We start from the raw sequence: 25424 nt of genomic DNA on the forward strand, positions 1-25424 counted from the left end.
ATGCTGACTGGGATCCCGAAGATTCCCTTCATTCAAGATCGTGTCCAATTTGCTTTTAATTAGTGTTTCCATGAGTTTGCACACTATTGATGTGAGACTCACCGGTCTATAATTCGCAGCCTCTGCCCTGCAACCCTTTTTATGCAGAGGAACGACATTAGCTAATTTCCAGTCCAGGGGAACTTTCCCCTTACTTAGAGAGAGATTGAATAGCTCAGCCAACGGTTTCGCCAGGACATCGCTCAATTCTCTGAGCACTCTTGGGTGCAAATTGTCTGGTCCCATGGCTTTGTTCACCTTGAGTCTTGCCAGTTCACTGTAAACTTCACCTGGTGTGAACTCAAAATTCTGAAACGGATCTTCTGTGCTTTGTGTTGCCTTCAACTGCGGACCGTGTCCCGGTGCCTCACAGGTGAAGACTGAGCAGAAGTATTCATTCAGTAGTTCGGCTTTATCGGAATCTGCTTCCACATAATTTCCGTCCGGTCTTCTAAGGCGTACTATCCCGCCTGTGTTCCTTTTTCTGTCACTAATATACCTGAAGAAGGATTTGTCCCCCTTTTTAATGTTTTTTGCCAGAATTTCTTCCACTCAAAGTTTTGCCTCCCTAACTGCCATTTTGACAGCTGTAGACTTGGTCCTATATTCTACTTTTGCCTCTCTTTTCTCCGTGCGCTTGTAGGAGAGAAATGCTTTTTTCTTCTCCTTAATGAGGTGCGAGATCTCCGCGGTGAACCATTGGGGTTTATTGTTTCTTTGTCGTTTATTTACTGATTTTATGAAGCGGCTAGTTGCTTCATGTATGGTTGATTTCAGTGTTAACCACTTAGCTTCTACATCATCGGTCTCCGCTTGGTCCTGCAGCGTCTGATGGACGAAATCTCCCATGCGTGCGAAGTCTGTGCCCCGGAAATTGAGTACCTTTGTTTTCGTGTTTGATCTAGGGAAGCCTTTCCTAAGGTTGAACCATACTATGTTGTGGTCGCTGGAGGCTAGCGTATCTCCTACTGAGACCTCTGAGACACTTTCCCCGTTGGTGAGTACCAGGTCGAGGATCGCCTGGGCCCTAGTGGGCTCCGTTACCATTTGTTTTGAGACGTGCTCCCTTTATGGAGGTTAAGAGCCTCCTGCTACCGCTGGTTGTCGCTGAAAATGAGTTCCAGTCTGCATCAGGCATATTGAAGTCCCCTAGCAGTACAGCTTCTCCTCGTAGAGTGATATTCTCTATGTCTTCAATTAATTCTGCGTCCAAGTCTTCCAGTTGTCTTGGGGGTCTGTATACCACACCTAGATACAGGCATTTTTCTCTGCCTCTTGCCAGGTTTACCCAGAGGGACTCCCCGGTGTACTTGACATCTGTGATCCTGGTGGTTTTGATGTCCTCTTTAATGTATAGAGCTACCCCCTCTCCTAACCTGCCCTCTCTGTCCTGACGAAGTAGATTGTAGCCCGGTATAGCCATATCCCACCCATGTGAGTCCGTGAACCAAGTTTCAGATATTGCCACCACATCTAGGTCGGCATTCCTTATTTCAGCCTCCAATTTTAGAATTTTGTTACCTAAACTGTGTGCATTGACATACATGGCCCTCCATATCTTGTGTTTGCTAAGTCCCTGTGAGGCGTATATTGTGGCCCTTTACATGAGAAAGGTAGGAGACCGCTGCCCTACATCATCAGGGGTTATAATCTAGGCAGGTGGGCAGATTGGGGGATGGGAAAGGAGAAGACACACAGGAAAAGCAACAGTTTTTGCCTTTCACCAAAACCACATGGTCAGTTTCAGCCAAAACAAAACCAGCGGAAACTGGGTAGAAAAAGCATTATGGGCCAGTTTCAGCACCGTAACTAAAACCTTATCAATTAATGCTCTACATTCTAGTACTAAGAATAGCAAACCTGTCTCTATGCTATAATCAGTGGGTGGCGCTTCCCCCTTTCCCTCAGACCGGAAGTGACGCCAACACAAGCAGCTGGTTGGAGGGGGGAAGTGAAGGTGCGTATGGTGGGTGAATTAGTGAGGGTGCTGGTGCTTCCCCTTGCCTATAATGCTTGAGAAACCAGATGGTATAGGGTCTTTTCAGAGCCATCCAATCTTCAGGCTTTGCTCTGAGGGCAGTACTGGGTGGCCAATTTCTCAAGAGCTCCACATGCCTCCTTCTCCACGCACTAAGCCTGGAGTTTAGATCTGATTTCTATCAAGAAAGCACTTGATAGAAATAGTGATATGTTTGTGTTTAAAAGTTAGCCTGACAGCTTGTTCTTTAGTTCCAACCAGCAAGTACTAGACTGTGGTTCACCCCCTTCTATACCAGAAATCACGAGTGCCCTAACCCGATTTGCCCCTTTCTTTACCGAGAGACAGCGCAGCCTCAACAGCACCCTAGCCCGTTTCGCCCTTTTCGCTACGGAGAGACAGCGCAGCCTTGTGACTGCCCTAGCCCGATTCGTTCCTTTCTCTACCGAGAGACAGCACAGCCTCAAGAGCACCCTAGCCTTATTCGCCCCTTTCTCTACTGAGAGACAGCGCAGCCTTGTGACCGCCCTAGCCCGATTCGTTCCTTTCTCTACCGAGAGACAGCACAGCCTCAAGAGCACCCTAGCCTTATTCGCCCCTTTCTCTACTGAGAGACAGCGCCGCCTCATGAACACCCTAGCCTGATTCACCCCTTTCTCTACAGACAGACAGCGCAGCCTCACGAGCACCCTAGCCCGATTCGTTCCTTTCTCTACCGAGAGACAGCGCAGCCTTGTTGACCTCCCTAGCCCGATTCGTTCATTTCTCTATTGAGAGACAGCGCAGCCTCACGACACCCTAGCCCGATTTGTTCCTTTCTCTGCCGAGAGACAGCGCAGCCTCACGAGCACCCTAGCCCAATTCGTTCCTTTCTCTACCTAGAGACAGCGCAGCCTTGTTGACCTCCCTAGCCCGATTCGTTCATTTCTCTATTGAGAGACAGCGCAGCCTCACGACACCCTAGCCCAATTCGTTCCTTTCTCTACCTAGAGACAGCGCAGTCTTGTTGACCTCCCTAGCCCGATTCGTTCCTTTCTCTGCCGAGAGACAGCGCAGCCTTGTGACTGCCCTAGCCCGATTCGTTCCTTTCTCTGCCGAGAGACAGCGCAGCCTTGTGACCGCCCTAGCCCGATTCGTTCCTTTCTCTACCGAGAGACAGCGCAGCCTCACAAGCACCCTAGCCTGATTCGCCCTTTTCTCTACTGAGAGACAGCGCAGCCTTGTGACCGCCCTAGCCCGATTTGTTCCTTTATCCCAGGACAAGCAGGCAGCATATTCTCACATGTGGGTGACGTCATCCACGGAGCCCTGATGCGGACAGCTTTTCAACCAAACTTGATTGAAGATTTCAAGTTTGCTAGTGCTGCACCACGCATCTGTGTGCCTTCCTGATCCACTAGAGGGCGCATCCCCTCCTCATGGTCTTCAGTTCTTAGTTTTCCGCGGAGCCAGAAAGCCCTGTCTCTCTTCTCTGCGTTCTTATAAGTGCCCTTCTAGCACCGCGGCTTCTTTATTTTGTTAGGGAGTCGCTGTGCGTTTGTTGATTGATCGTGTATTTCTTTGTTTCAAAAAAAAAAAAAAAAAAAGGACTTTTTATTGTGTTTCTGCTGGTTCCACCGGCAGGCCCTTCTTGGGCCTCAGCCATGCGGCTAGGCCTCATTTGGCTGCAGCTGTATTTTCTTCTTCCCTGGCCTCTCTCTGGGCTCACCTCGTGTGAGCAGGATGGCCAGGACCATTTTTCCTTCGTTGGAATGGGACTGAGTAGCTTCGATCCCCGGTAAGTCTTCTTTCTTTCTTTCTGTTCTTCTAGCTGCGTTACCTCGGTAATGCCACCGGCTGAGTCTCAGGCATTCCAGGCATCGAGTGCATTCGTGCCCGCCTCTACGAGACCTTCGAAGCGTGCCTCCTTTGATGGGAATACTCATCTCGAGGTTGCCCTTTATGGAGCGCACTGCTGCACCTTTATTACCAGTTTCATTGGTAGGGTGCCGACTTCTGAATCTCGATGTGCCTCGACGTCGACTGAGGCTTCGTGCCTCGACGTCGACTGAGGCTTCGTGCCTCGACGTCGACTGAGGCTTCGTGCCTCGACGTCGACTGAGGCTTCGTGCCTCGACGTCGACTGAGGCTTCGTGCCTCGACGTCGACTGAGGCTTCGTGCCTCGACGTCGACTGAGGCTTCGTGCCTCGACGTCGACTGAGGCTTCGTGCCTCGACGTCGACTGAGGCTTCGTGCCTCACCGCCGCCTGAGGCCCTGTGCCTCGACGTAGGAGGCGGCTTGGTGCCTTGACGTCGTCTAAGGCTTTGTGCTTCGACTTTCTGCCTCGATGTCGACTGGGGCTTGGTGTCTCGATGTCGACTGAGGCTGGGTGTCTCGACGTCGACGGATGCTTTGTACCTTCAACGTCGGCTGCAGCCGTGTGCTCCGCGTCACTTGACGCTTGTGCTTCGACGGCGCCTGAGGCTTGTGCCTCGACGTCGACTGAGGCTGGGGGCCTCATTGTCGGCTGGAGATCTGTGCCTCGTCGTTGCCGGGGCTTCGTGTCTCGCCGTCGACTGGAGCTTCGTGACTTGACGTCGCTTGGGGCTTTGCCCTTTGGTTGGCGGTGGCTTTGTGTCTCGATGTCGACTGTGGCTTGGTGCCGCAACGTCGCTGGGGGCTTTATATCTCGGCAGCGGCTGAGGCTTTGGGCCTCGGCGTCAACTGCGGGTTTGCGCCCCGTTATCGACGGGGGCTTAGTGTCTCGACGTCATCTGGGGCTCTGTGCCTTGGCGTCTCCGGTTCCTGTTCGAAAGGGTTCCCCGCTTTCTCTTCGGTTCATTCCGGGTAGCCGTGACGGAATCTTGTAGTATGGAGTTTGGTTGCCTGGAGGAGACTCTCTCCCTGCTCCGGCTCTATTGCTCCTGCCATGCGTTATCTCGCTTGGCGCAGAGTGTGGCTGAGGATCCGAACCTCCAGGATCGTCTCGCCACTTTTACTTGCGTGAGTTCTGCGCTTCTTGAGGCCTCTCTTGCTGTGGCCACTAACCGCCTCTCAGAACGCAACCGGTCCTTCACCTATCGGGACGCCTTCAGCTGAATCCCCTCTGCCTTGGTGGTTTGGACTCCTTCTCCGGAGGGGCCCTCCGGATACCTTTCTTGTGTTCTCGGCCTCCTTCGCAGCACCCACAATAGCTGCAGCAGCGCCGGGTTATGGTCCAGTCACCGGCTTCGGCGACTCCTGGCCATCTTTTTGACTATTCTTGCATAGCCTCCGGGCTGCTCTCCTTCTGGGATTCCTCCCCTCCCTTCGGGAGGGGTGTCTCCGTGTCTACGCACTGGGAGTATAGCCTCGCTTCTGTCGGTTGGGCATTCCCATCCTCCCATCTGCGTCTGGTCCAGGCCCTTCGTGACCTGCACTAGTTCTAGTCCGGGAGTGGTTCAGACTCTGCCCGCCCCAGTCTCGGGAGTCCGTTGGGGCAGACCTGGACCCAGTTTGTCTGCGCTCCTTCTTGTTTCGGCCTCAGGGGGTGGCCCTTGTTTGTTTATGCCGGAAGGTGGCCTCTCTGTCCTCGGTCCGCCTCTGGTCTTTTCTGCCTCGGCAGGCCGCCTGTCTGCGCTTGAGTCAGCTGGTGTCTCCGCAGTCTTCGGCCTCGGCCGAGCTGATGCTGATCCTTTTGGGATCATGGGTCTCCACGGTTCATGTCCCGATGTTCGCCTGGTTTCATCTTCGTGTTCCCCGCTGGACCCGAGCATCTCAGTGGTGGCAGGATCGGGATCCCGCTTCCAAGCACATTGTGGTGCCTCCCTCCTGGACACGCTTGTTTCGTTGGTGGGCCACCTCTTCGTATCCCCGCATCAGAAGGTTCTGCCGATGGACTCCTCGGCATAGGCTTAGGGGTGCACCTCGACGGCCTTTGGACTCAGGGTCTTTGGTCGGGTGCGGGCTGTCGCAGCCGCATCAATCTGCTGGAGCTCCGGGCCATTTATAATGCCGGGGTGGATTTTCATTATTGGTTGCAAGATTGCGGGGTCCTGGTGCGTCCCGACATCCCGGTGGCGATGTATTCTGTGACCAAGCCAGGGTGTACAGGTTCCCTGTTACTTTGCAGGGGAGCCCTTCGTCATTGGCAGGGGGCGTTACACCACTACTTATTTCTTCGGGCGGTGTATTTCCGGGGCGAGCAGCATTGTCTGGTGGACACGTTGAGTCGCACTTCTCGGCCGCATGAATGGTCGCTCCATTCTCAGACTCTGCGGCATGTGGTTGTTTGGTGGGGAACCCCACAGGTAGTTCTGTTCGCTTCGCCCCTCACTCACTGGTTGCCTCGATATTGCTCGAGGATGTTCTCCCGGGTTCGCATCGAGGTGGATGCTTTCCTTCTCGATTGGATGGGCAGGTTCCTCTATGCGTTCCCTCCCTTTACTCTGATTCTCAGATCTTTGATGCACCTCCTGTCGGGCTGCGCCACCATGATCTTGCTGGCTCCTCTGTGGCCCTGACAGCTGTGGTTCTCCCTGCTCCTTCAGCGTGTCAGGGAGCCTCTGCTTCTACCTATGTTCCCTTCTCTGCTGTCTCAGTGTTGAGGTTTCTGTTGCCTCCCAATCTGCAGTCTCTACACTTATCAGCTTGGTTCCTCGCAACGTGCCTCCCTCCTTCTGTTTCTCTCAGTCGGTTGGGATATTCTCGAGGCTTCTCGTATGGGCTCCACTCGGCAATGCTTTTCCCAGAAATGCTCCTGATTTGCTGCGTGGTATGCTGAGCACTGCATGGATCCACTCTCTGCCTCCTTCCCTTCAGTGCTGGATTTTCTGTTCCACTTGTCTCGGTCTGGTCTCAAATCGACATCTATCCGAGTCCACCTCTGTGCGATTGCTGCCTTTCCTTGGCCGCTGGATGGGAAGCTGCTCTCCGTCCATCCGACGGTTTCCCGCTTTCTGAAGGGTCTCTTCAATGTTCATCCTCCGCTCAAGCCCCCTCCGGTGGTTTGGGATCTTAGGGTGGTCCTGGCTCAATTGGTGAAACCTCCGTTTGAACCCATTGATAACGCTCTTTTGATCTGTTTCACCTGGCGGGTGGTATTCCTGGTTGGTCTCACGTCTGTTCGTAGAGTCCGTGAGCTGCATCCTCTGGTTGCGGACCCGTCTTCTGCTGTATTTTATCAGGACGCAGTGGTCCTGCGTACTCATTACAAGTTCTTGCCCAAGAAGGTTTCGGACTTTCATCTCAATCGTTCCATTGTTCTTCCGGTCTTTTTTCCAAAGCCCCACTCTCATCCTGGCGTGGTGGCGCTTCATACGATTGACTGTAAGAGGGCGTTGGCTTTTTATCTTCAACGCACTCAGTCTCATCGGATGGTTCCTCAATTGTTTTTGTCCTTCGACCCTACTCGGGTGGGACGCCCTGTTTCCCAGCGCACCTCGTCCAACTGGTTGGCTGCTGGTTTGCTACGCTCAGGCTGGTCTCGCGCTGCATGGTTGAGTCCCGGGACATAGAGTCCGAGCGATGGCGGCTTCTGTAGCTTTCCTCAGGTCAACGCCTATCGAGGAGATTTGCAAGGCTGCCACTTGGTCTTCGGTTCATTCTTTCACCTCCCACTACTGTCTGGATACTCTGTCCAGGAGCGACGGCCGGTTTGGCCAGTCGGTTTTGCGTAATCTGTTTTCTTGAATTGCCAACTTCCCTCCATCCCTTTTTGGTTAGCTTGGAGGTCACCCACATGTGAGAATATGCTGCCTGCTTGTCCTGGGATAAAGCACAGTTACTTACCGTAACAGGTGTTATCCAGGGACAGCAGGCAGATATTCTCACAACCCGCCCACCTCCCCGAGGTTGGCTTCTTTGCTAGCTATCTAAACTGAAGACCATGAGGAGAGGATGCGCCCTCTAGTGGATCAGGAAGGCACACACATGCGTGGTGCAGTACTAGCAAACTTGAAATCTTCAATCAAGTTTGCTTGAAAAGCTGTCCGCATCGGGGCTCCGTGGATGACGTCACACACATGTGAGAATATCTGCCTGCTGTCCCTGGATAACACCTGTTACGGTAAGTAACTGTGCTTTCTCTACCGAGAGACAGCGCAGCCTCACGAGCACCCTAGCCCGATTAGTTCCTTTCTCTACCGAGAGACAGCGCAGCCTTGTGACCGCCCTAGCCCGATTCGTTCCTTTCTCTACCGAGAGAAAGCGCAGCCTCAAGAGCACTCTAGCCCGATTCGTTCCTTTCTCTACCGAGAGACAGCGCAGCCTTGTGACCGCCCTAGCCCGATTCGTTCCTTTCTCTACCGAGAGACAGCACAGCCTCAAGAGCACTCTAGCCCGATTCGTTCCTTTCTCTACCGAGAGACAGCGCAGCCTCACGAGCGCCCTAGCCCGATTCGTTCCTTTCCCTACCGAGGGACAGCGCAGCCTTGTTGACCTCCCTAGCCCGATTCGTTCCTTTCTCTGCCGAGAGACAGCGCAGCCTTGTGACCGCCCTAGCCCTATTTGTTCCTTTCTCTACCGAGAGACAGCGCAGCCTCAAGAGCACTCTAGCCCGATTCGTTCCTTTCTCTACCGAGAGACAGCGCAGCCTTGTTGACCTCCCTAGCCCGATTCGTTCCTTTCTCTGCCGAGAGACAGCGCAGCCTCAAGAGCACCCTAGCCCGATTCGTTCCTTTCTCTACTGAGAGACAGCGCAGCCTTGTGACCGCCCTAGCCCGATTCGTTCCTTTCTCTGCCGAGAGACAGCGCAGCCTCAAGAGCACCCTAGCCCGATTCGTTCCTTTCTCTACCGAGAGACAGCGCAGCCTTGTGACCGCCCTAGCCCGATTCGTTCCTTTCTCTACCGAGAGACAGCGCAGCCTTGTGACCGCCCTAGCCCGATTTGTTCCTTTCTCTACTGAGAGACAGCGCAGCCTCAAGAGCACTCTAGCCCGATTCGTTCCTTTCTCTACCGAGAGACAGCGCAGCCTTGTTGACCTCCCTAGCCCGATTCGTTCCTTTCTCTGCCGAGAGACAGCGCAGCCTCAAGAGCACCCTAGCCCGATTCGTTCCTTTCTCTACTGAGAGACAGCGCAGCCTTGTGACCGCCCTAGCCCGATTCGTTCCTTTCTCTACCGAGAGACAGCGCAGCCTTGTGACCGCCCTAGCCCGATTCGTTCCTTTCTCTACCGAGAGACAGCGCAGCCTTGTGACCGCCCTAGCCCGATTTGTTCCTTTCTCTACCGAGAGACAGCGCAGCCTTGTGACCGCCCTAGCCCAATTCGTTCCTTTCTCTACCGAGAGACAGCGCAGCCTCAAGAGCACTCTAGCCTGATTCGTTCCTTTCTCTACCGAGAGACAGCGCAGCCTTGTGACCGCCCTAGCCCGATTCGTTCCTTTCTCTACCGAGAGACAGCGCAGCCTCACGAGCGCCCTAGCCCGATTCGTTCCTTTCTCTACCGAGAGACAGCGCAGCCTTGTTGACCTCCCTAGCCCGATTCGTTCCTTTCTCTGCCGAGAGACAGCGCAGCCTCAAGAGCACCCTAGCCCGATTCGTTCCTTTCTCTACTGAGAGACAGCGCAGCCTTGTGACCGCCCTAGCCCAATTCGTCCCTTTCTCTACCGAGAGACAGCGCAGCCTTGTGACCGCCCTAGCCCGATTCGTTCCTTTCTCTACCGAGAGACAGCGCAGCCTCAAGAGCACTCTAGCCCGATTCGTTCCTTTCTCTACCGAGAGACAGCGCAGCCTAACGAGCGCCCTAGCCCGATTTGTTCCTTTCTCTACCGAGAGACAGTGCAGCCTTGTTGACCTCCCTAGCCTGATTCGTCCCTTTCTCTACCGAGAGACAGCGCAGCCTCAAGAGCACCCTAGCCCGATTCGTTCCTTTCTCTACCGAGAGACAGCGCAGCCTTGTTGACCTCCCTAGCCCGATTCGCCCCTTTCTCTACCGAGAGACAGCGCAGCCTTGTTGACCTCCCTAGCCCGATTCGTTCCTTTCTCTGCCGAGAGACAGCGCAGCCTCAAGAGCACCCTAGCCCGATTCGTTCCTTTCTCTACCGAGAGACAGCGCAGCCTTGTGACCGCCCTAGCCCGATTCGTTCCTTTCTCTACCGAGAGACAGCGCAGCCTCAAGAGCACTCTAGCCCGATTCGTTCCTTTCTCTACCGAGAGACAGCGCAGCCTAACGAGCGCCCTAGCCCGATTCGTTCCTTTCTCTACCGAGAGACAGCGCAGCCTCGAGAGCACCCTAGCCCGATTCGTTCCTTTCTCTACCGAGAGACAGCGCAGCCTTGTGACCGCCCTAGCCCGATTCGTTCCTTTCTCTACCGAGAGACAGCGCAGCCTCAAGAGCACCCTAGCCCGATTCGTTCCTTTCTATACCGAGAGACAGCGCAGCCTTGTTGACCTCCCTAGCCCGATTCGCCCCTTTCTCTACCGAGAGACAGCGCAGCCTTGTGACCGCCCTAGCCCGATTCGTTCCTTTCTCTACCGAGAGACAGCGCAGCCTTGTGACCGCCCTAGCCCAATTCGTTCCTTTCTCTACCGAGAGACAGCGCAGCCTCAAGAGCACTCTAGCCCGATTCGTTCCTTTCTCTACCGAGAGACAGCGCAGCCTTGTGACCGCCCTAGCCCGATTCGTTCCTTTCTCTACCGAGAGACAGCGCAGCCTCAAGAGCGCCCTAGCCCGATTCGTTCCTTTCTCTACCGAGAGACAGCGCAGCCTTGTTGACCTCCCTAGCCCGATTCGTTCCTTTCTCTGCCGAGAGACAGCGCAGCCTCCAGAGCACCCTAGCCCGATTCGTTCCTTTCTCTACCGAGAGACAGCGCAGCCTTGTGACCGCCCTAGCCCAATTCGTTCCTTTCTCTACCGAGAGACAGCGCAGCCTTGTGACCGCCCTAGCCCGATTCGTTCCTTTCTCTACCGAGAGACAGCGCAGCCTCAAGAGCACTCTAGCCCGATTCGTTCATTTCTCTACCGAGAGACAGCGCAGCCTAACGAGCGCCCTAGCCCGATTCGTTCCTTTCTCTACCGAGAGACAGCGCAGCCTTGTTGACCTCCCTAGCCTGATTCGTCCCTTTCTCTACCGAGAGACAGCGCAGCCTCAAGAGCACCCTAGCCCGATTCGTTCCTTTCTCTACCGAGAGACAGCGCAGCCTTGTTGACCTCCCTAGCCCGATTCGCCCCTTTCTCTACCGAGAGACAGCGCAGCCTTGTTGACCTCCCTAGCCCGATTCGTTCCTTTCTCTGCCGAGAGACAGCGCAGCCTCAAGAGCACCCTAGCCCGATTCGTTCCTTTCTCTACCGAGAGACAGCGCAGCCTTGTGACCGCCCTAGCCCGATTCGTTCCTTTCTCTACCGAGAGACAGCGCAGCCTCAAGAGCACTCTAGCCCGATTCGTTCCTTTCTCTACCGAGAGACAGCGCAGCCTAACGAGTGCCCTAGCCCGATTCGTTCCTTTCTCTACCGAGAGACAGCGCAGCCTCAAGAGCGCCCTAGCCCGATTCGTTCCTTTCTCTACCGAGAGACAGCGCAGCCTTGTGACCGCCCTAGCCCGATTCGTTCCTTTCTCTACCGAGAGACAGCGCAGCCTCAAGAGCACCCTAGCCCGATTCGTACCTTTCTCTACCGAGAGACAGCGCAGCCTTGTTGACCTCCCTAGCCCGATTCGCCCCTTTCTCTACCGAGAGACAGCGCAGCCTTGTGACCGCCCTAGCCCGATTCGTTCCTTTCTCTACCGAGAGACAGCGCAGCCTCAAGAGCACCCTAGCCCGATTCGTTCCTTTCTCTACCGAGAGACAGCGCAGCCTTGTTGACCTCCCTAGCCCGATTCGCCCCTTTCTCTACCGAGAGACAGCGCAGCCTTGTTGACCTCCCTAGCCCGATTCGTACCTTTCTCTGCCGAGAGACAGCGCATCCTCAAGAGCACCCTAGCCCGATTCGTTCCTTTCTCTACCGAGAGACAGCGCAGCCTTGTGACCGCCCTAGCCCGATTCGTTCCTTTCTCTACCGAGAGACAGCGCAGCCTCAAGAGCACTCTAGCCCGATTCGTTCCTTTCTCTACCGAGAGACAGCGCAGCCTAACGAGTGCCCTAGCCCGATTCGTTCCTTTCTCTACCGAGAGACAGCGCAGCCTCAAGAGCACTCTAGCCCGATTCGCCCCTTTCTCTACCGAGAGACAGCGCAGCCTTGTGACCGCCCTAGCCCGATTCGTTCCTTTCTCTACCGAGAGACAGCGCAGCCTTGTGACCGCCCTAGCCCAATTCGTTCCTTTCTCTACCGAGAGACAGCGCAGCCTCAAGAGCACTCTAGCCCGATTCGTTCCTTTCTCTACCGAGAGACAGCGCAGCCTAACGAGTGCCCTAGCCCGATTCGTTCCTTTCTCTACCGAGAGACAGCGCAGCCTCAAGAGCACTCTAGCCCGATTCGCCCCTTTCTCTACCGAGAGACAGCGCAGCCTTGTTGACCTCCCTAGCCCGATTCGTTCCTTTCTCTGCCGAGAGACAGCGCAGCCTCAAGAGCACCCTAGCCCGATTCGTTCCTTTCTCTACCGAGAGACAGCGCAGCCTTGTGACCGCCCTAGCCCGATTCGTTCCTTTCTCTACCGAGAGACAGCGCAGCCTCAAGAGCACTCTAGCCCGATTCGTTCCTTTCTCTACCGAGAGACAGCGCAGCCTAACGAGTGCCCTAGCCCGATTCGTTCCTTTCTCTACCGAGAGACAGCACAGCCTCAAGAGCACCCTAGCCCGATTCGTTCCTTTCTCTACCGAGAGACAGCGCAGCCTTGTTGACCTCCCTAGCCCGATTCGCCCCTTTCTCTACCGAGAGACAGCGCAGCCTTGTGACCGCCCTAGCCCAATTTGTTCCTTTCTCTACCGAGAGACAGCGCAGCCTTGTGACCGCCCTAGCCCAATTCGTTCCTTTCTCTACCGAGAGACAGCGCAGCCTCAAGAGCACTCTAGCCCGATTCGTTCCTTTCTCTACCGAGAGACAGCGCAGCCTTGTGACCGCCCTAGCCCGATTCGTTCCTTTCTCTACCGAGAGACAGCGCAGCCTCAAGAGCACCCTAGCCCGATTCGTTCCTTTCTATACCGAGAGACAGCGCAGCCTTGTTGACCTCCCTAGCCCGATTCGCCCCTTTCTCTACTGAGAGACAGCGCAGCCTTGCGACCGCCCTAGCCCGATTTGTTCCTTTCTCTACCGAGAGACAGCGCAGCCTTGTGACCGCCCTAGCCCAATTCGTTCCTTTCTCTACCGAGAGACAGCGCAGCCTCAAGAGCACTCTAGCCTGATTCGTTCCTTTCTCTACCGAGAGACAGCGCAGCCTTGTGACCGCCCTAGCCCGATTCGTTCCTTTCTCTACCGAGAGACAGCGCAGCCTCACGAGCGCCCTAGCCCGATTCGTTCCTTTCTCTACCGAGAGACAGCGCAGCCTTGTTGACCTCCCTAGCCCGATTCGTTCCTTTCTCTGCCGAGAGACAGCGCAGCCTCAAGAGCACCCTAGCCCGATTCGTTCCTTTCTCTACTGAGAGACAGCGCAGCCTTGTGACCGCCCTAGCACAATTCGTTCCTTTCTCTACCGAGAGACAGCGCAGCCTTGTGACCGCCCTAGCCCGATTCGTTCCTTTCTCTACCGAGAGACAGCGCAGCCCCAAGAGCACTCTAGCCCGATTCGTTCATTTCTCTACCGAGAGACAGCGCAGCCTAACGAGCGCCCTAGCCCGATTCGTTCCTTTCTCTACCGAGAGACAGCGCAGCCTTGTTGACCTCCCTAGCCTGATTCGTCCCTTTCTCTACCGAGAGACAGCGCAGCCTCAAGAGCACCCTAGCCCGATTCGTTCCTTTCTCTACCGAGAGACAGCGCAGCCTTGTTGACCTCCCTAGCCCGATTCGCCCCTTTCTCTACCGAGAGACAGCGCAGCCTTGTTGACCTCCCTAGCCCGATTCGTTCCTTTCTCTGCCGAGAGACAGCGCAGCCTCAAGAGCACCCTAGCCCGATTCGTTCCTTTCTCTACCGAGAGACAGCGCAGCCTTGTTGACCTCCCTAGCCCGATTCGTTCCTTTCTCTGCCGAGAGACAGCGCAGCCTCAAGAGCACCCTAGCCCGATTCGTTCCTTTCTCTACTGAGAGACAGCGCAGCCTTGTGACCGCCCTAGCCCATTTCGTCCCTTTCTCTACCGAGAGACAGCGCAGCCTTGTGACCGCCCTAGCCCGATTCGTTCCTTTCTCTACCGAGAGACAGCGCAGCCTCAAGAGCACTCTAGCCCGATTCGTTCCTTTCTCTACCGAGAGACAGCGCAGCCTAACGAGCGCCCTAGCCCGATTCGTTCCTTTCTCTACCGAGAGACAGCGCAGCCTTGTTGACCTCCCTAGCCTGATTCGTCCCTTTCTCTACCGAGAGACAGCGCAGCCTCAAGAGCACCCTAGCCCGATTCGTTCCTTTCTCTACCGAGAGACAGCGCAGCCTCAAGAGCACTCTAGCCCGATTCGTTCCTTTCTCTACCGAGAGACAGCGCAGCCTAACGAGCGCCCTAGCCCGATTCGTTCCTTTCTCTACCGAGAGACAGCGCAGCCTTGTTGACCTCCCTAGCCTGATTCGTCCCTTTCTCTACCGAGAGACAGCGCAGCCTCAAGAGCACCCTAGCCCGATTCGTTCCTTTCTCTACCGAGAGACAGCGCAGCCTTGTGACCGCCCTAGCCCGATTCGTTCCTTTCTCTACCGAGAGACAGCGCAGCCTCAAGAGCACTCTAGCCTGATTCGTTCCTTTCTCTACCGAGAGACAGCGCAGCCTTGTGACCGCCCTAGCCCGATTCGTTCCTTTCTCTACCGAGAGACAGCGCAGCCTCACGAGCGCCCTAGCCCGATTCGTTCCTTTCTCTACCGAGAGACAGCGCAGCCTTGTTGACCTCCCTAGCCCGATTCGTTCCTTTCTCTGCCGAGAGACAGCGCAGCCTCAAGAGCACCCTAGCCCGATTCGTTCCTTTCTCTACCGAGAGACAGCGCAGCCTTGTGACCGCCCTAGCCCAATTCGTTCCTTTCTCTACCGAGAGACAGCGCAGCCTCGTGACCGCCCTAGCCCGATTCGTTCCTTTCTCTACCGAGAGACAGCGCAGCCTCAAGAGCACTCTAGCCCGATTCGTTCATTTCTCTACCGAGAGACAGCGCAGCCTAACGAGCGCCCTAGCCCGATTCGTTCCTTTCTCTACCGAGAGACAGCGCAGCCTTGTTGACCTCCCTAGCCTGATTCGTCCCTTTCTCTACCGAGAGACAGCGCAGCCTCAAGAGCACCCTAGCCCGATTCGTTCCTTTCTCTACCGAGAGACAGCGCAGCCTTGTTGACCTCCCTAGCCCGATTCGCCCCTTTCTCTACCGAGAGACAGCGCAGCCTTGTTGACCTCCCTAGCCCGATTCGTTCCTTTCTCTGCCGAGAGACAGCGCAGCCTCAAGAGCACCCTAGCCCGATTCGTTCCTTTCTCTACCGAGAGACAGCGCAGCCTTGTGACCGCCCTAGCCCGATTCGTTCCTTTCTCTACCGAGAGACAGCGCAGCCTCAAGAGCACTCTAGCCCGATTCGTTCCTTTCTCTACCGAGAGACAGCGCAGCCTACCGAGCGCCCTAGCCCGATTCGTTCCTTTCTCTACCGAGAGACAGCGCAGCCTCAAGAGCACCCTAGCCCGATTCGTTCCTTTCTCTACCGAGAGACAGCGCAGCCTTGTGACCGCCCTAGCCCGATTCGTTCCTTTCTCTACCGAGAGACAGCGCAGCCTCAAGAGCACCCTAGCCCGATTCGTTCCTTTCTCTACCGAGAGACAGCGCAGCCTTGTTGACCTCCCTAGCCCGATTCGCCCCTTTCTCTACCGAGAGACAGCGCAGCCTTGTTGACCTCCCTAGCCCGATTCGTACCTTTCTCTGCCGAGAGACAGCGCAGCCTCAAGAGCACCCTAGCCCGATTCGTTCCTTTCTCTACCGAGAGACAGCGCAGCCTTGTGACCGCCCTAGCCCGATTCGTTCCTTTCTCTACCGAGAGACAGCGCAGCCTCAAGAGCACTCTAGCCCGATTCGTTCCTTTCTCTACCGAGAGACAGCGCAGCCTAACGAGCGCCCTAGCCCGATTCGTTCCTTTCTCTACCGAGAGACAGCGCAGCCTCAAGAGCACTCTAGCCCGATTCACCCCTTTCTCTACCGAGAGACAGCGCAGCCTTGTTGACCTCCCTAGCCCGATTCGTTCCTTTCTCTGCCGAGAGACAGCACAGCCTCAAGAGCACCCTAGCCCGATTCGTTCCTTTCTCTACCGAGAGACAGCGCAGCCTAACGAGCGCCCTAGCCCGATTCGTTCCTTTCTCTACCGAGAGACAGCGCAGCCTCACGAGCGCCCTAGCCCGATTCGTCCCTTTCTCTACCGAGAGACAGCGCAGCCTCACGAGCGCCCTAGCCCGATTCGTTCCTTTCTCTACCGAGAGACAGCGCAGCCTTGTTGACCTCCCTAACCCGATTCGTTCCTTTCTCTGCCGAGAGACAGCGCAGCCTTGTTGACCTCCCTAGCCCGATTCGTTCCTTTCTCTACCGAGAGACAGCGCAGCCTCACGAGCGTCCTAGCCCAATTTGCCCCTTTCTCTACTGAGAGACAGCGCAGCCTCACAAGCACCCTAGCCCAATTTGCCCCTTTCTCTACTGAGAGACAGCGCAGCCTCACGAGCACCCTAGCCCAATTCGCCCCTTTCTCTACTGAGAGACAGCGCAGCCTCACGAGCACCCTAGCCCAATGCGCCCCTTTCTCTACTGAGAGACAGCGCAGCCTTTTGACTGCCCTAGCCCGATTCGTTCCTTTCTCTACCGAGAGACAGCGCAGCCTTGTGACCGCCCTAGCCCAATTCGTTCCTTTCTCTACCGAGAGACAGCGCAGCCTCAAGAGCACTCTAGCCTGATTCGTTCCTTTCTCTACCGAGAGACAGCGCAGCCTTGTGACCGCCCTAGCCCGATTCGTTCCTTTCTCTACCGAGAGACAGCGCAGCCTCACGAGCGCCCTAGCCCGATTCGTTCCTTTCTCTACCGAGAGACAGCGCAGCCTTGTTGACCTCCCTAGCCCGATTCGTTCCTTTCTCTGCCGAGAGACAGCGCAGCCTCAAGAGCACCCTAGCCCGATTCGTTCCTTTCTCTACTGAGAGACAGCGCAGCCTTGTGACCGCCCTAGCCCGATTCGTCCCTTTCTCTACCGAGAGACAGCGCAGCCTTGTGACCGCCCTAGCCCGATTCGTTCCTTTCTCTACCGAGAGACAGCGCAGCCTCAAGAGCACTCTAGCCCGATTCGTTCCTTTCTCTACCGAGAGACAGCGCAGCCTAACGAGCGCCCTAGCCCGATTCGTTCCTTTCTCTACCGAGAGACAGCGCAGCCTTGTTGACCTCCCTAGCCTGATTCGTCCCTTTCTCTACCGAGAGACAGCGCAGCCTCAAGAGCACCCTAGCCCGATTCGTTCCTTTCTCTACCGAGAGACAGCGCAGCCTTGTTGACCTCCCTAGCCCGATTCGCCCCTTTCTCTACCGAGAGACAGCGCAGCCTTGTTGACCTCCCTAGCCTGATTCGTCCCTTTCTCTACCGAGAGACAGCGCAGCCTCAAGAGCACCCTAGCCCGATTCGTTCCTTTCTCTACCGAGAGACAGCGCAGCCTTGTTGACCTCCCTAGCCCGATTCGTCCCTTTCTCTACCGAGAGACAGCGCAGCCTTGTGACCGCCCTAGCCCGATTCGTTCCTTTCTCTACCGAGAGACAGCGCAGCCTCAAGAGCACTCTAGCCCGATTCGTTCCTTTCTCTACCGAGAGACAGCGCAGCCTAACGAGCGCCCTAGCCCGATTCGTTCCTTTCTCTACCGATAGACAGCGCAGCCTTGTTGACCTCCCTAGCCTGATTCGTCCCTTTCTCTACCGAGAGACAGCGCAGCCTCAAGAGCACCCTAGCCCGATTCGTTCCTTTCTCTACCGAGAGACAGCGCAGCCTTGTTGACCTCCCTAGCCCGATTCGCCCCTTTCTCTACCGAGAGACAGCGCAGCCTTGTTGACCTCCCTAGCCCGATTCGTTCCTTTCTCTGCCGAGAGACAGCGTAGCCTCAAGAGCACCCTAGCCCGATTCGTTCCTTTCTCTACCGAGAGACAGCGCAGCCTTGTGACCGCCCTAGCCCGATTCGTTCCTTTCTCTACCGAGAGACAGCGCAGCCTAACGAGTGCCCTAGCCCGATTCGTTCCTTTCTCTACCGAGAGACAGCGCAGCCTCAAGAGCACCCTAGCCCGATTCGTTCCTTTCTCTACCGAGAGACAGCGCAGCCTTGTGACCGCCCTAGCCCGATTCGTTCCTTTCTCTACCGAGAGACAGCGCAGCCTCAAGAGCACCCTAGCCCGATTCGTTCCTTTCTCTACCGAGAGACAGCGCAGCCTTGTTGACCTCCCTAGCCCGATTCGCCCCTTTCTCTACCGAGAGACAGCGCAGCCTTGTGACCGCCCTAGCCCGATTTGTTCCTTTCTCTACCGAGAGACAGCGCAGCCTTGTGACCGCCCTAGCCCAATTCGTTCCTTTCTCTACCGAGAGACAGCGCAGCCTCAAGAGCACTCTAGCCTGATTCGTTCCTTTCTCTACCGAGAGACAGCGCAGCCTTGTGACCGCCCTAGCCCGATTCGTTCCTTTCTCTACCGAGAGACAGCGCAGCCTCACGAGCGCCCTAGCCCGATTCGTTCCTTTCTCTACCGAGAGACAGCGCAGCCTTGTTGACCTCCCTAGCCCGATTCGTTCCTTTCTCTGCCGAGAGACAGCGCAGCCTCAAGAGCACCCTAGCCCGATTCGTTCCTTTCTCTACTGAGAGACAGCGCAGCCTTGTGACCGCCCTAGCCCAATTCGTTCCTTTCTCTACCGAGAGACAGCGCAGCCTTGTGACCGCCCTAGCCCGATTCGTTCCTTTCTCTACCGAGAGACAGCGCAGCCTCAAGAGCACTCTAGCCCGATTCGTTCATTTCTCTACCGAGAGACAGCGCAGCCTAACGAGCGCCCTAGCCCGATTCGTTCCTTTCTCTACCGAGAGACAGCGCAGCCTTGTTGACCTCCCTAGCCTGATTCGTCCCTTTCTCTACCGAGAGACAGCGCAGCCTCAAGAGCACCCTAGCCCGATTCGTTCCTTTCTCTACCGAGAGACAGCGCAGCCTTGTTGACCTCCCTAGCCCGATTCGCCCCTTTCTCTACCGAGAGACAGCGCAGCCTTGTTGACCTCCCTAGCCCGATTCGTTCCTTTCTCTGCCGAGAGACAGCGCAGCCTCAAGAGCACCCTAGCCCGATTCGTTCCTTTCTCTACCGAGAGACAGCGCAGCCTTGTGACCGCCCTAGCCCGATTCGTTCCTTTCTCTACCGAGAGACAGCGCAGCCTCAAGAGCACTCTAGCCCGATTCGTTCCTTTCTCTACCGAGAGACAGCGCAGCCTAACGAGTGCCCTAGCCCGATTCGTTCCTTTCTCTACCGAGAGACAGCGCAGCCTCAAGAGCACCCTAGCCCGATTCGTTCCTTTCTCTACCGAGAGACAGCGCAGCCTCAAGAGCACCCTAGCCCGATTCGTTCCTTTCTCTACCGAGAGACAGCGCAGCCTTGTTGACCTCCCTAGCCCGATTCGTTCCTTTCTCTGCCGAGAGACAGCGCAGCCTCAAGAGCACCCTAGCCCGATTCGTTCCTTTCTCTACCGAGAGACAGCGCAGCCTCAAGAGCACCCTAGCCCGATTCGTTCCTTTCTCTACCGAGAGACAGCGCAGCCTTGTTGACCTCCCTAGCCCGATTCGTTCCTTTCTCTACCGAGAGACAGCGCAGCCTCAAGAGCACTCTAGCCCGATTTGTTCCTTTCTCTACCGAGAGACAGCGCAGCCTAACGAGTGCCCTAGCCCGATTCGTTCCTTTCTCTACCGAGAGACAGCGCAGCCTCAAGAGCACCCTAGCCCGATTCGTTCCTTTCTCTACCGAGAGACAGCGCAGCCTTGTGACCGCCCTAGCCCGATTCGTTCCTTTCTCTACCGAGAGACAGCGCAGCCTCAAGAGCGCCCTAGCCCGATTCGTTCCTTTCTCTACCGAGAGACAGCGCAGCCTTGTTGACCTCCCTAGCCCGATTCGCCCCTTTCTCTACCGAGAGACAGCGCAGCCTTGTGACCGCCCTAGCCCTATTTGTTCCTTTCTCTACCGAGAGACAGCGCAGCCTCAAGAGCACTCTAGCCCGATTCGTTCCTTTCTCTACCGAGAGACAGCGCAGCCTTGTTGACCTCCCTAGCCCGATTCGTACCTTTCTCTGCCGAGAGACAGCGCAGCCTCAAGAGCACCCTAGCCCGATTCGTTCCTTTCTCTACCGAGAGACAGCGCAGCCTTGTGACCGCCCTAGCCCGATTCGTTCCTTTCTCTACCGAGAGACAGCGCAGCCTCAAGAGCACTCTAGCCCGATTCGTTCCTTTCTCTACCGAGAGACAGCGCAGCCTCAAGAGCACTCTAGCCCGATTCGCCCCTTTCTCTACCGAGAGACAGCGCAGCCTTGTTGACCTCCCTAGCCCGATTCGTTCCTTTCTCTGCCGAGAGACAGCGCAGCCTCACGAGCGCCCTAGCCCGATTCGTTCCTTTCTCTACCGAGAGACAGCGCAGCCTCACGAGCGCCCTAGCCCGATTCGTTCCTTTCTCTACCGAGAGACAGCGCAGCCTCACGAGCGCCCTAGCCCGATTCGTTCCTTTCTCTACCGAGAGACAGCGCAGCCTCACGAGCGCCCTAGCCCGATTCGTTCCTTTCTCTACCGAGAGACAGCGCAGCCTTGTGACCGCCCTAGCCCGATTCGTTCCTTTCTCTACCGAGAGACAGCGCAGCCTCAAGAGCACCCTAGCCCGATTCGTTCCTTTCTCTACCGAGAGACAGCGCAGCCTTGTTGACCTCCCTAGCCCGATTCGCCCCTTTCTCTACCGAGAGACAGCGCAGCCTTGTGACCGCCCTAGCCCGATTCGTTCCTTTCTCTACCGAGAGACAGCGCAGCCTCAAGAGCACCCTAGCCCGATTCGTTCCTTTCTCTACCGAGAGACAGCGCAGCCTTGTGACCGCCCTAGCCCGATTCGTTCCTTTCTCTACCGAGAGACAGCGCAGCCTCAAGAGCACCCTAGCCCGATTCGTTCCTTTCTCTACCGAGAGACAGCGCAGCCTTGTGACCGCCCTAGCCCGATTCGTTCCTTTCTCTACCGAGAGACAGCGCAGCCTCAAGAGCACCCTAGCCCGATTCGTTCCTTTCTCTACCGAGAGACAGCGCAGCCTTGTGACCGCCCTAGCCCGATTCGTTCCTTTCTCTACCGAGAGACAGCGCAGCCTCAAGAGCACCCTAGCCCGATTCGTTCCTTTCTCTACCGAGAGACAGCGCAGCCTTGTGACCGCCCTAGCCCGATTCGTTCCTTTCTCTACCGAGAGACAGCGCAGCCTCAAGAGCACTCTAGCCCGATTCGCCCCTTTCTCTACCGAGAGACAGCGCAGCCTTGTTGACCTCCCTAGCCCGATTCGTTCCTTTCTCTGCCGAGAGACAGCGCAGCCTCAAGAGCACCCTAGCCCGATTCGTTCCTTTCTCTACCGAGAGACAGCGCAGCCTCACGAGCGCCCTAGCCCGATTCGTTCCTTTCTCTACCGAGAGACAGCGCAGCCTCACGAGCGCCCTAGCCCGATTCGTTCCTTTCTCTACCGAGAGACAGCGCAGCCTCACGAGCGCCCTAGCCCGATTCGTTCCTTTCTCTACCGAGAGACAGCGCAGCCTCACGAGCGCCCTAGCCCGATTCGTTCCTTTCTCTACCGAGAGACAGCGCAGCCTTGTTGACCTCCCTAACCCGATTCGTTCCTTTCTCTGCCGAGAGACAGCGCAGCCTTGTTGACCTCCCTAGCCCGATTCGTTCCTTTCTCTACCGAGAGACAGCGCAGCCTCACGAGCGTCCTAGCCCAATTTGCCCCTTTCTCTACTGAGAGACAGCGCAGCCTCACGAGCACCCTAGCCCAATTTGCCCCTTTCTCTACTGAGAGACAGCGCAGCCTCACGAGCACCCTAGCCCAATTCGCCCCTTTCTCTACTGAGAGACAGCGCAGCCTCACGAGCACCCTAGCCCAATTCGCCCCTTTCTCTACTGAGAGACAGCGCAGCCTTTTGACTGCCCTAGCCCGATTCGTTCCTTTCTCTACCGAGAGACAGCGCAGCCTCACGAGCGTCCTAGCCTGATTCGCCACTTTCTCTACCGAGAGACGGCGCAGCCTCACGAGCGCCCTTTCCCGATTCGCTACTTTCTCTACCGAGAGACGGCGCAACCTCACGAGCACCCTGGCCCGATTCGCCACTTCCTCTACAGAGAGACGGCGCAGCCTCACGAGCGCCCTAGCCCAATTAATTCCTTTCTCTACGGAGAGACAGAGCAGCCTCACGAGCGTCCTGGCCCGATTCGCCACTATCTCTACCGAGAGACGGTGCAGCCTCACGAGCACCCTAGCGTGATTCACCCCTTTCTCTACCGAGAGACAGCGCAGCCTCAAGAGCACCCTAGCCTGATTTGCCCTTTTCTCTACTGAGAGACATCGCAGCCTTGTGACCGCCTTAGCCCGATTTGTTCCTTTCTGTACCGAGAGACAGCGCAGCCTCACGAGCACCCTAGCGTGATTCGTTCCTTTCTTTACTGAGAGACAGCGCAGCCTCACGAGCACCCTAGCCTGATTCGTTCCTTTCTCTACCGAGAGACATCCCAGCCTCACGAGTGCCCTAGCGTGATTAGTTCCTATCTGTACTGAGAGACGGCGCAGCCTCAAGAGCACCCTAGCCTGATTCACCCCTTTCTCTACCGAGAGACATCGCAGCCTCACGAGCGCCCTAGCCCGATTCACCCCTTTCTCTACTGAGAGACAGCGCAGCCTTGTGACTGCCCTAGCCTGATTCGCCACTTTCTCTACCGAGAGACGGCGCAGCCTCACGAGCGCCCTTGCCCGATTCGCCACTTTCTCTACCGAGAGACGGCGCAGCCTCACGAGCGCCCTTTCCCGATTCGCTACTTTCTCTACCGAGAGACGGCGCAGCCTCACGAGCACCCTGGCCCGATTCGCCACTTCCTCTACAGAGAGACGGCACAGCCTCACGAGCGCCCTAGCCCAATTAATTCCTTTCTCTACGGAGAGACAGAGCAGCCTCACGAGCGTCCTGGCCCGATTCGCCACTATCTCTACCGAGAGACGGTGCAGCCTCACGAGCACCCTAGCGTGATTCACCCCTTTCTCTACCGAGAGACAGCGCAGCCTCAAGAGCACCCTAGCCTGATTTGCCCTTTTCTCTACTGAGAGACATCGCAGCCTTGTGACCGCCTTAGCCCGATTTGTTCCTTTCTGTACCGAGAGACAGCGCAGCCTCACGAGCACCCTAGCGTGATTCGTTCCTTTCTTTACTGAGAGACAGCGCAGCCTCACGAGCACCCTAGCCTGATTCGTTCCTTTCTCTACCGAGAGACATCCCAGCCTCACGAGTGCCCTAGCGTGATTAGTTCCTATCTGTACTGAGAGACGGCGCAGCCTCAAGAGCACCCTAGCCTGATTCACCCCTTTCTCTACCGAGAGACAGCGCAGCCTCACGAGCGCCCTAGCCCGATTCACCCCTTTCTCTACTGAGAGACAGCGCAGCCTTGTGACTGCCCTAGCCTGATTCGCCACTTTCTCTACCGAGAGACGGCGCAGCCTCACGAGCGCCCTTGCCCGATTCGCCACTTTTTCTACCGAGAGTCGGCGCAGCCTCACAAGCACCCTAGCCCGATTAGTTTCTTTCTCTATGGAGAGACGGCGCAGCCTCACGAGCGCCCTGGCCTGATTTGCCACTTTCTATACCGAGAGATGGCGCAGCCTCATGAGTGCCCTAGCCCGATTAGTTCCTTTCTTTACCGAGAGATGGCGCAGCCTCAAGAGCACCCTAGCCTGATTCGCCCCTTTCTCTACTGAGAGACGGCGCAGCCTCACGAGCGCCCTAGCCCGATTCGCCACTATCTCTACCGAGCCCAATTAGTTCCTTTCTCTACTGAGGGACAGTGTAGTCTCGCAAGACCTGAGCTCACAGCTCTAAAGGTAGGAACTCTGTTGCTGTCACTATTTTTACTAACATGAAACTTATTTTTCCCTTTGTCTTTGTTTTACTGACAGTTGGCATACCTGGTGCTAGGGGCAAGCTCAAGTGTTTTGCCAGCAGCCCCCTTTTATTGTATATTTATTTAATGTCTCATTCAGTCTTGCGGCAGAACTGAGCATTGTACACTGGTGCTGACGTGGCACTTCTCCACTACATATGTAATACTGATTAGCAGAAGTCTATACTGGCCTCAAATGTGCTGGTTGGGGGGAAGGTGGGTTCACTTGTGCTTGTTCCTACCTTACTGCTGTCTTCTCCCTTTGACACAAATATTTGCTTTCAGTATGAATTTCAGGAGTTGACTTTGACTGAAGAGGAGAAACGACTTTTAGCCAAGGAAGGTTTGGTGTTGCCCAGTCATCTTCCCCTGACCAAGGTGAGAGAGAGATGGTGACACACCTCTCCCCCATCTGCTTAACTTTGTTTTAAATATACACACCTTATTATGCACAGCAATTACTAGATTTTCTTTTACAGTTGGAAGAACGTGTCCTAAAACGAATCCGAAGAAAAATCCGGAACAAAAAGTCTGCACAGGACAGTCGTCGCAAGAAAAAAAATTATGTGGATGGATTGGAAAACAGGTACTAGAGGGGCAGAGAATTTGGTAATTGCTGATGTCACACAAAGACATTTTTCACTGCACCTTGACAGAAACTGGGAATTTAATGGCAGAAAGAAGCTCCTCCCCATGGGGGTTACACAATATTTCTTCTTTATGGAAGAAATGAGAAATCCCATCCAATCTCATCAGAGTCACATAGGACTTCATCATGTTACTGAAAGCTTCTCCCTTCCTATGTCCAAATGATCTAGACGCCACTAGTAGAGGCCAACTAGAGTCAGTGGATTGGATATATTGATTTTGATATACCAGTATTAACATAAGTATCAAGCAGCTGAAATACATTGCTTAGTTTCGGCTGAAGCTGAAGCTAAAAGCAATCATGTGCTCATGCCTCCTCCCACCCCAGCAGAAGGAGGATCCCATCCCTCTGAGTTGCCATGGGAGGTCCCAGCAGCCGTTTTGAGATTACAACTGGCATAAGTAGGACTGATTGGCGATTGCTCCGGTTTAAACTGGTTCCAATCTCAAAATTGCTGCTGGGACATTCCACGGCAGTCTTGGCAGCCATTTTGACAGAGCAGTGACACCGGGCAGGATTGAGAACCTGAAGAAAGCCTCAAGACTACCAGGGCTTCTTAAGGTAGGCCCAGGGAGGGACCTATTGGTGATCGGGTGGGAAGAGTTTTGGTTTTAGCAAGTAGGCAAGTAATTTTGAGAGTGCTTC

The 25424-nt window shown here is 55.7% G+C and overlaps 1 protein-coding gene across 3 annotated transcripts in view; it reads left to right on the plus strand.

Annotated features, from left to right (window-relative positions):
- LOC117357152 (cyclic AMP-responsive element-binding protein 3-like protein 4) overlaps positions 1-25424 on the plus strand; it is a 183784-nt gene that overhangs the window by 64347 nt on the left and 94013 nt on the right. For 2 of the 3 annotated variants that reach the window (XM_033937526.1, XM_033937510.1), the window contains exons 5-6: positions 24416-24508; positions 24610-24716. In XM_033937526.1, coding sequence (XP_033793417.1) covers positions 24416-24508; positions 24610-24716 — 200 coding nt within the window. The remainder of the gene's footprint in view (positions 1-24415; positions 24509-24609; positions 24717-25424) is intronic. The other variant, XM_033937519.1, reaches the window with a different exon arrangement.

The sequence above is a fragment of the Geotrypetes seraphini genome, chromosome 1, assembly GCF_902459505.1.
Source record: "Geotrypetes seraphini chromosome 1, aGeoSer1.1, whole genome shotgun sequence".
Classification (NCBI taxonomy): domain Eukaryota; kingdom Metazoa; phylum Chordata; class Amphibia; order Gymnophiona; family Dermophiidae; genus Geotrypetes; species Geotrypetes seraphini.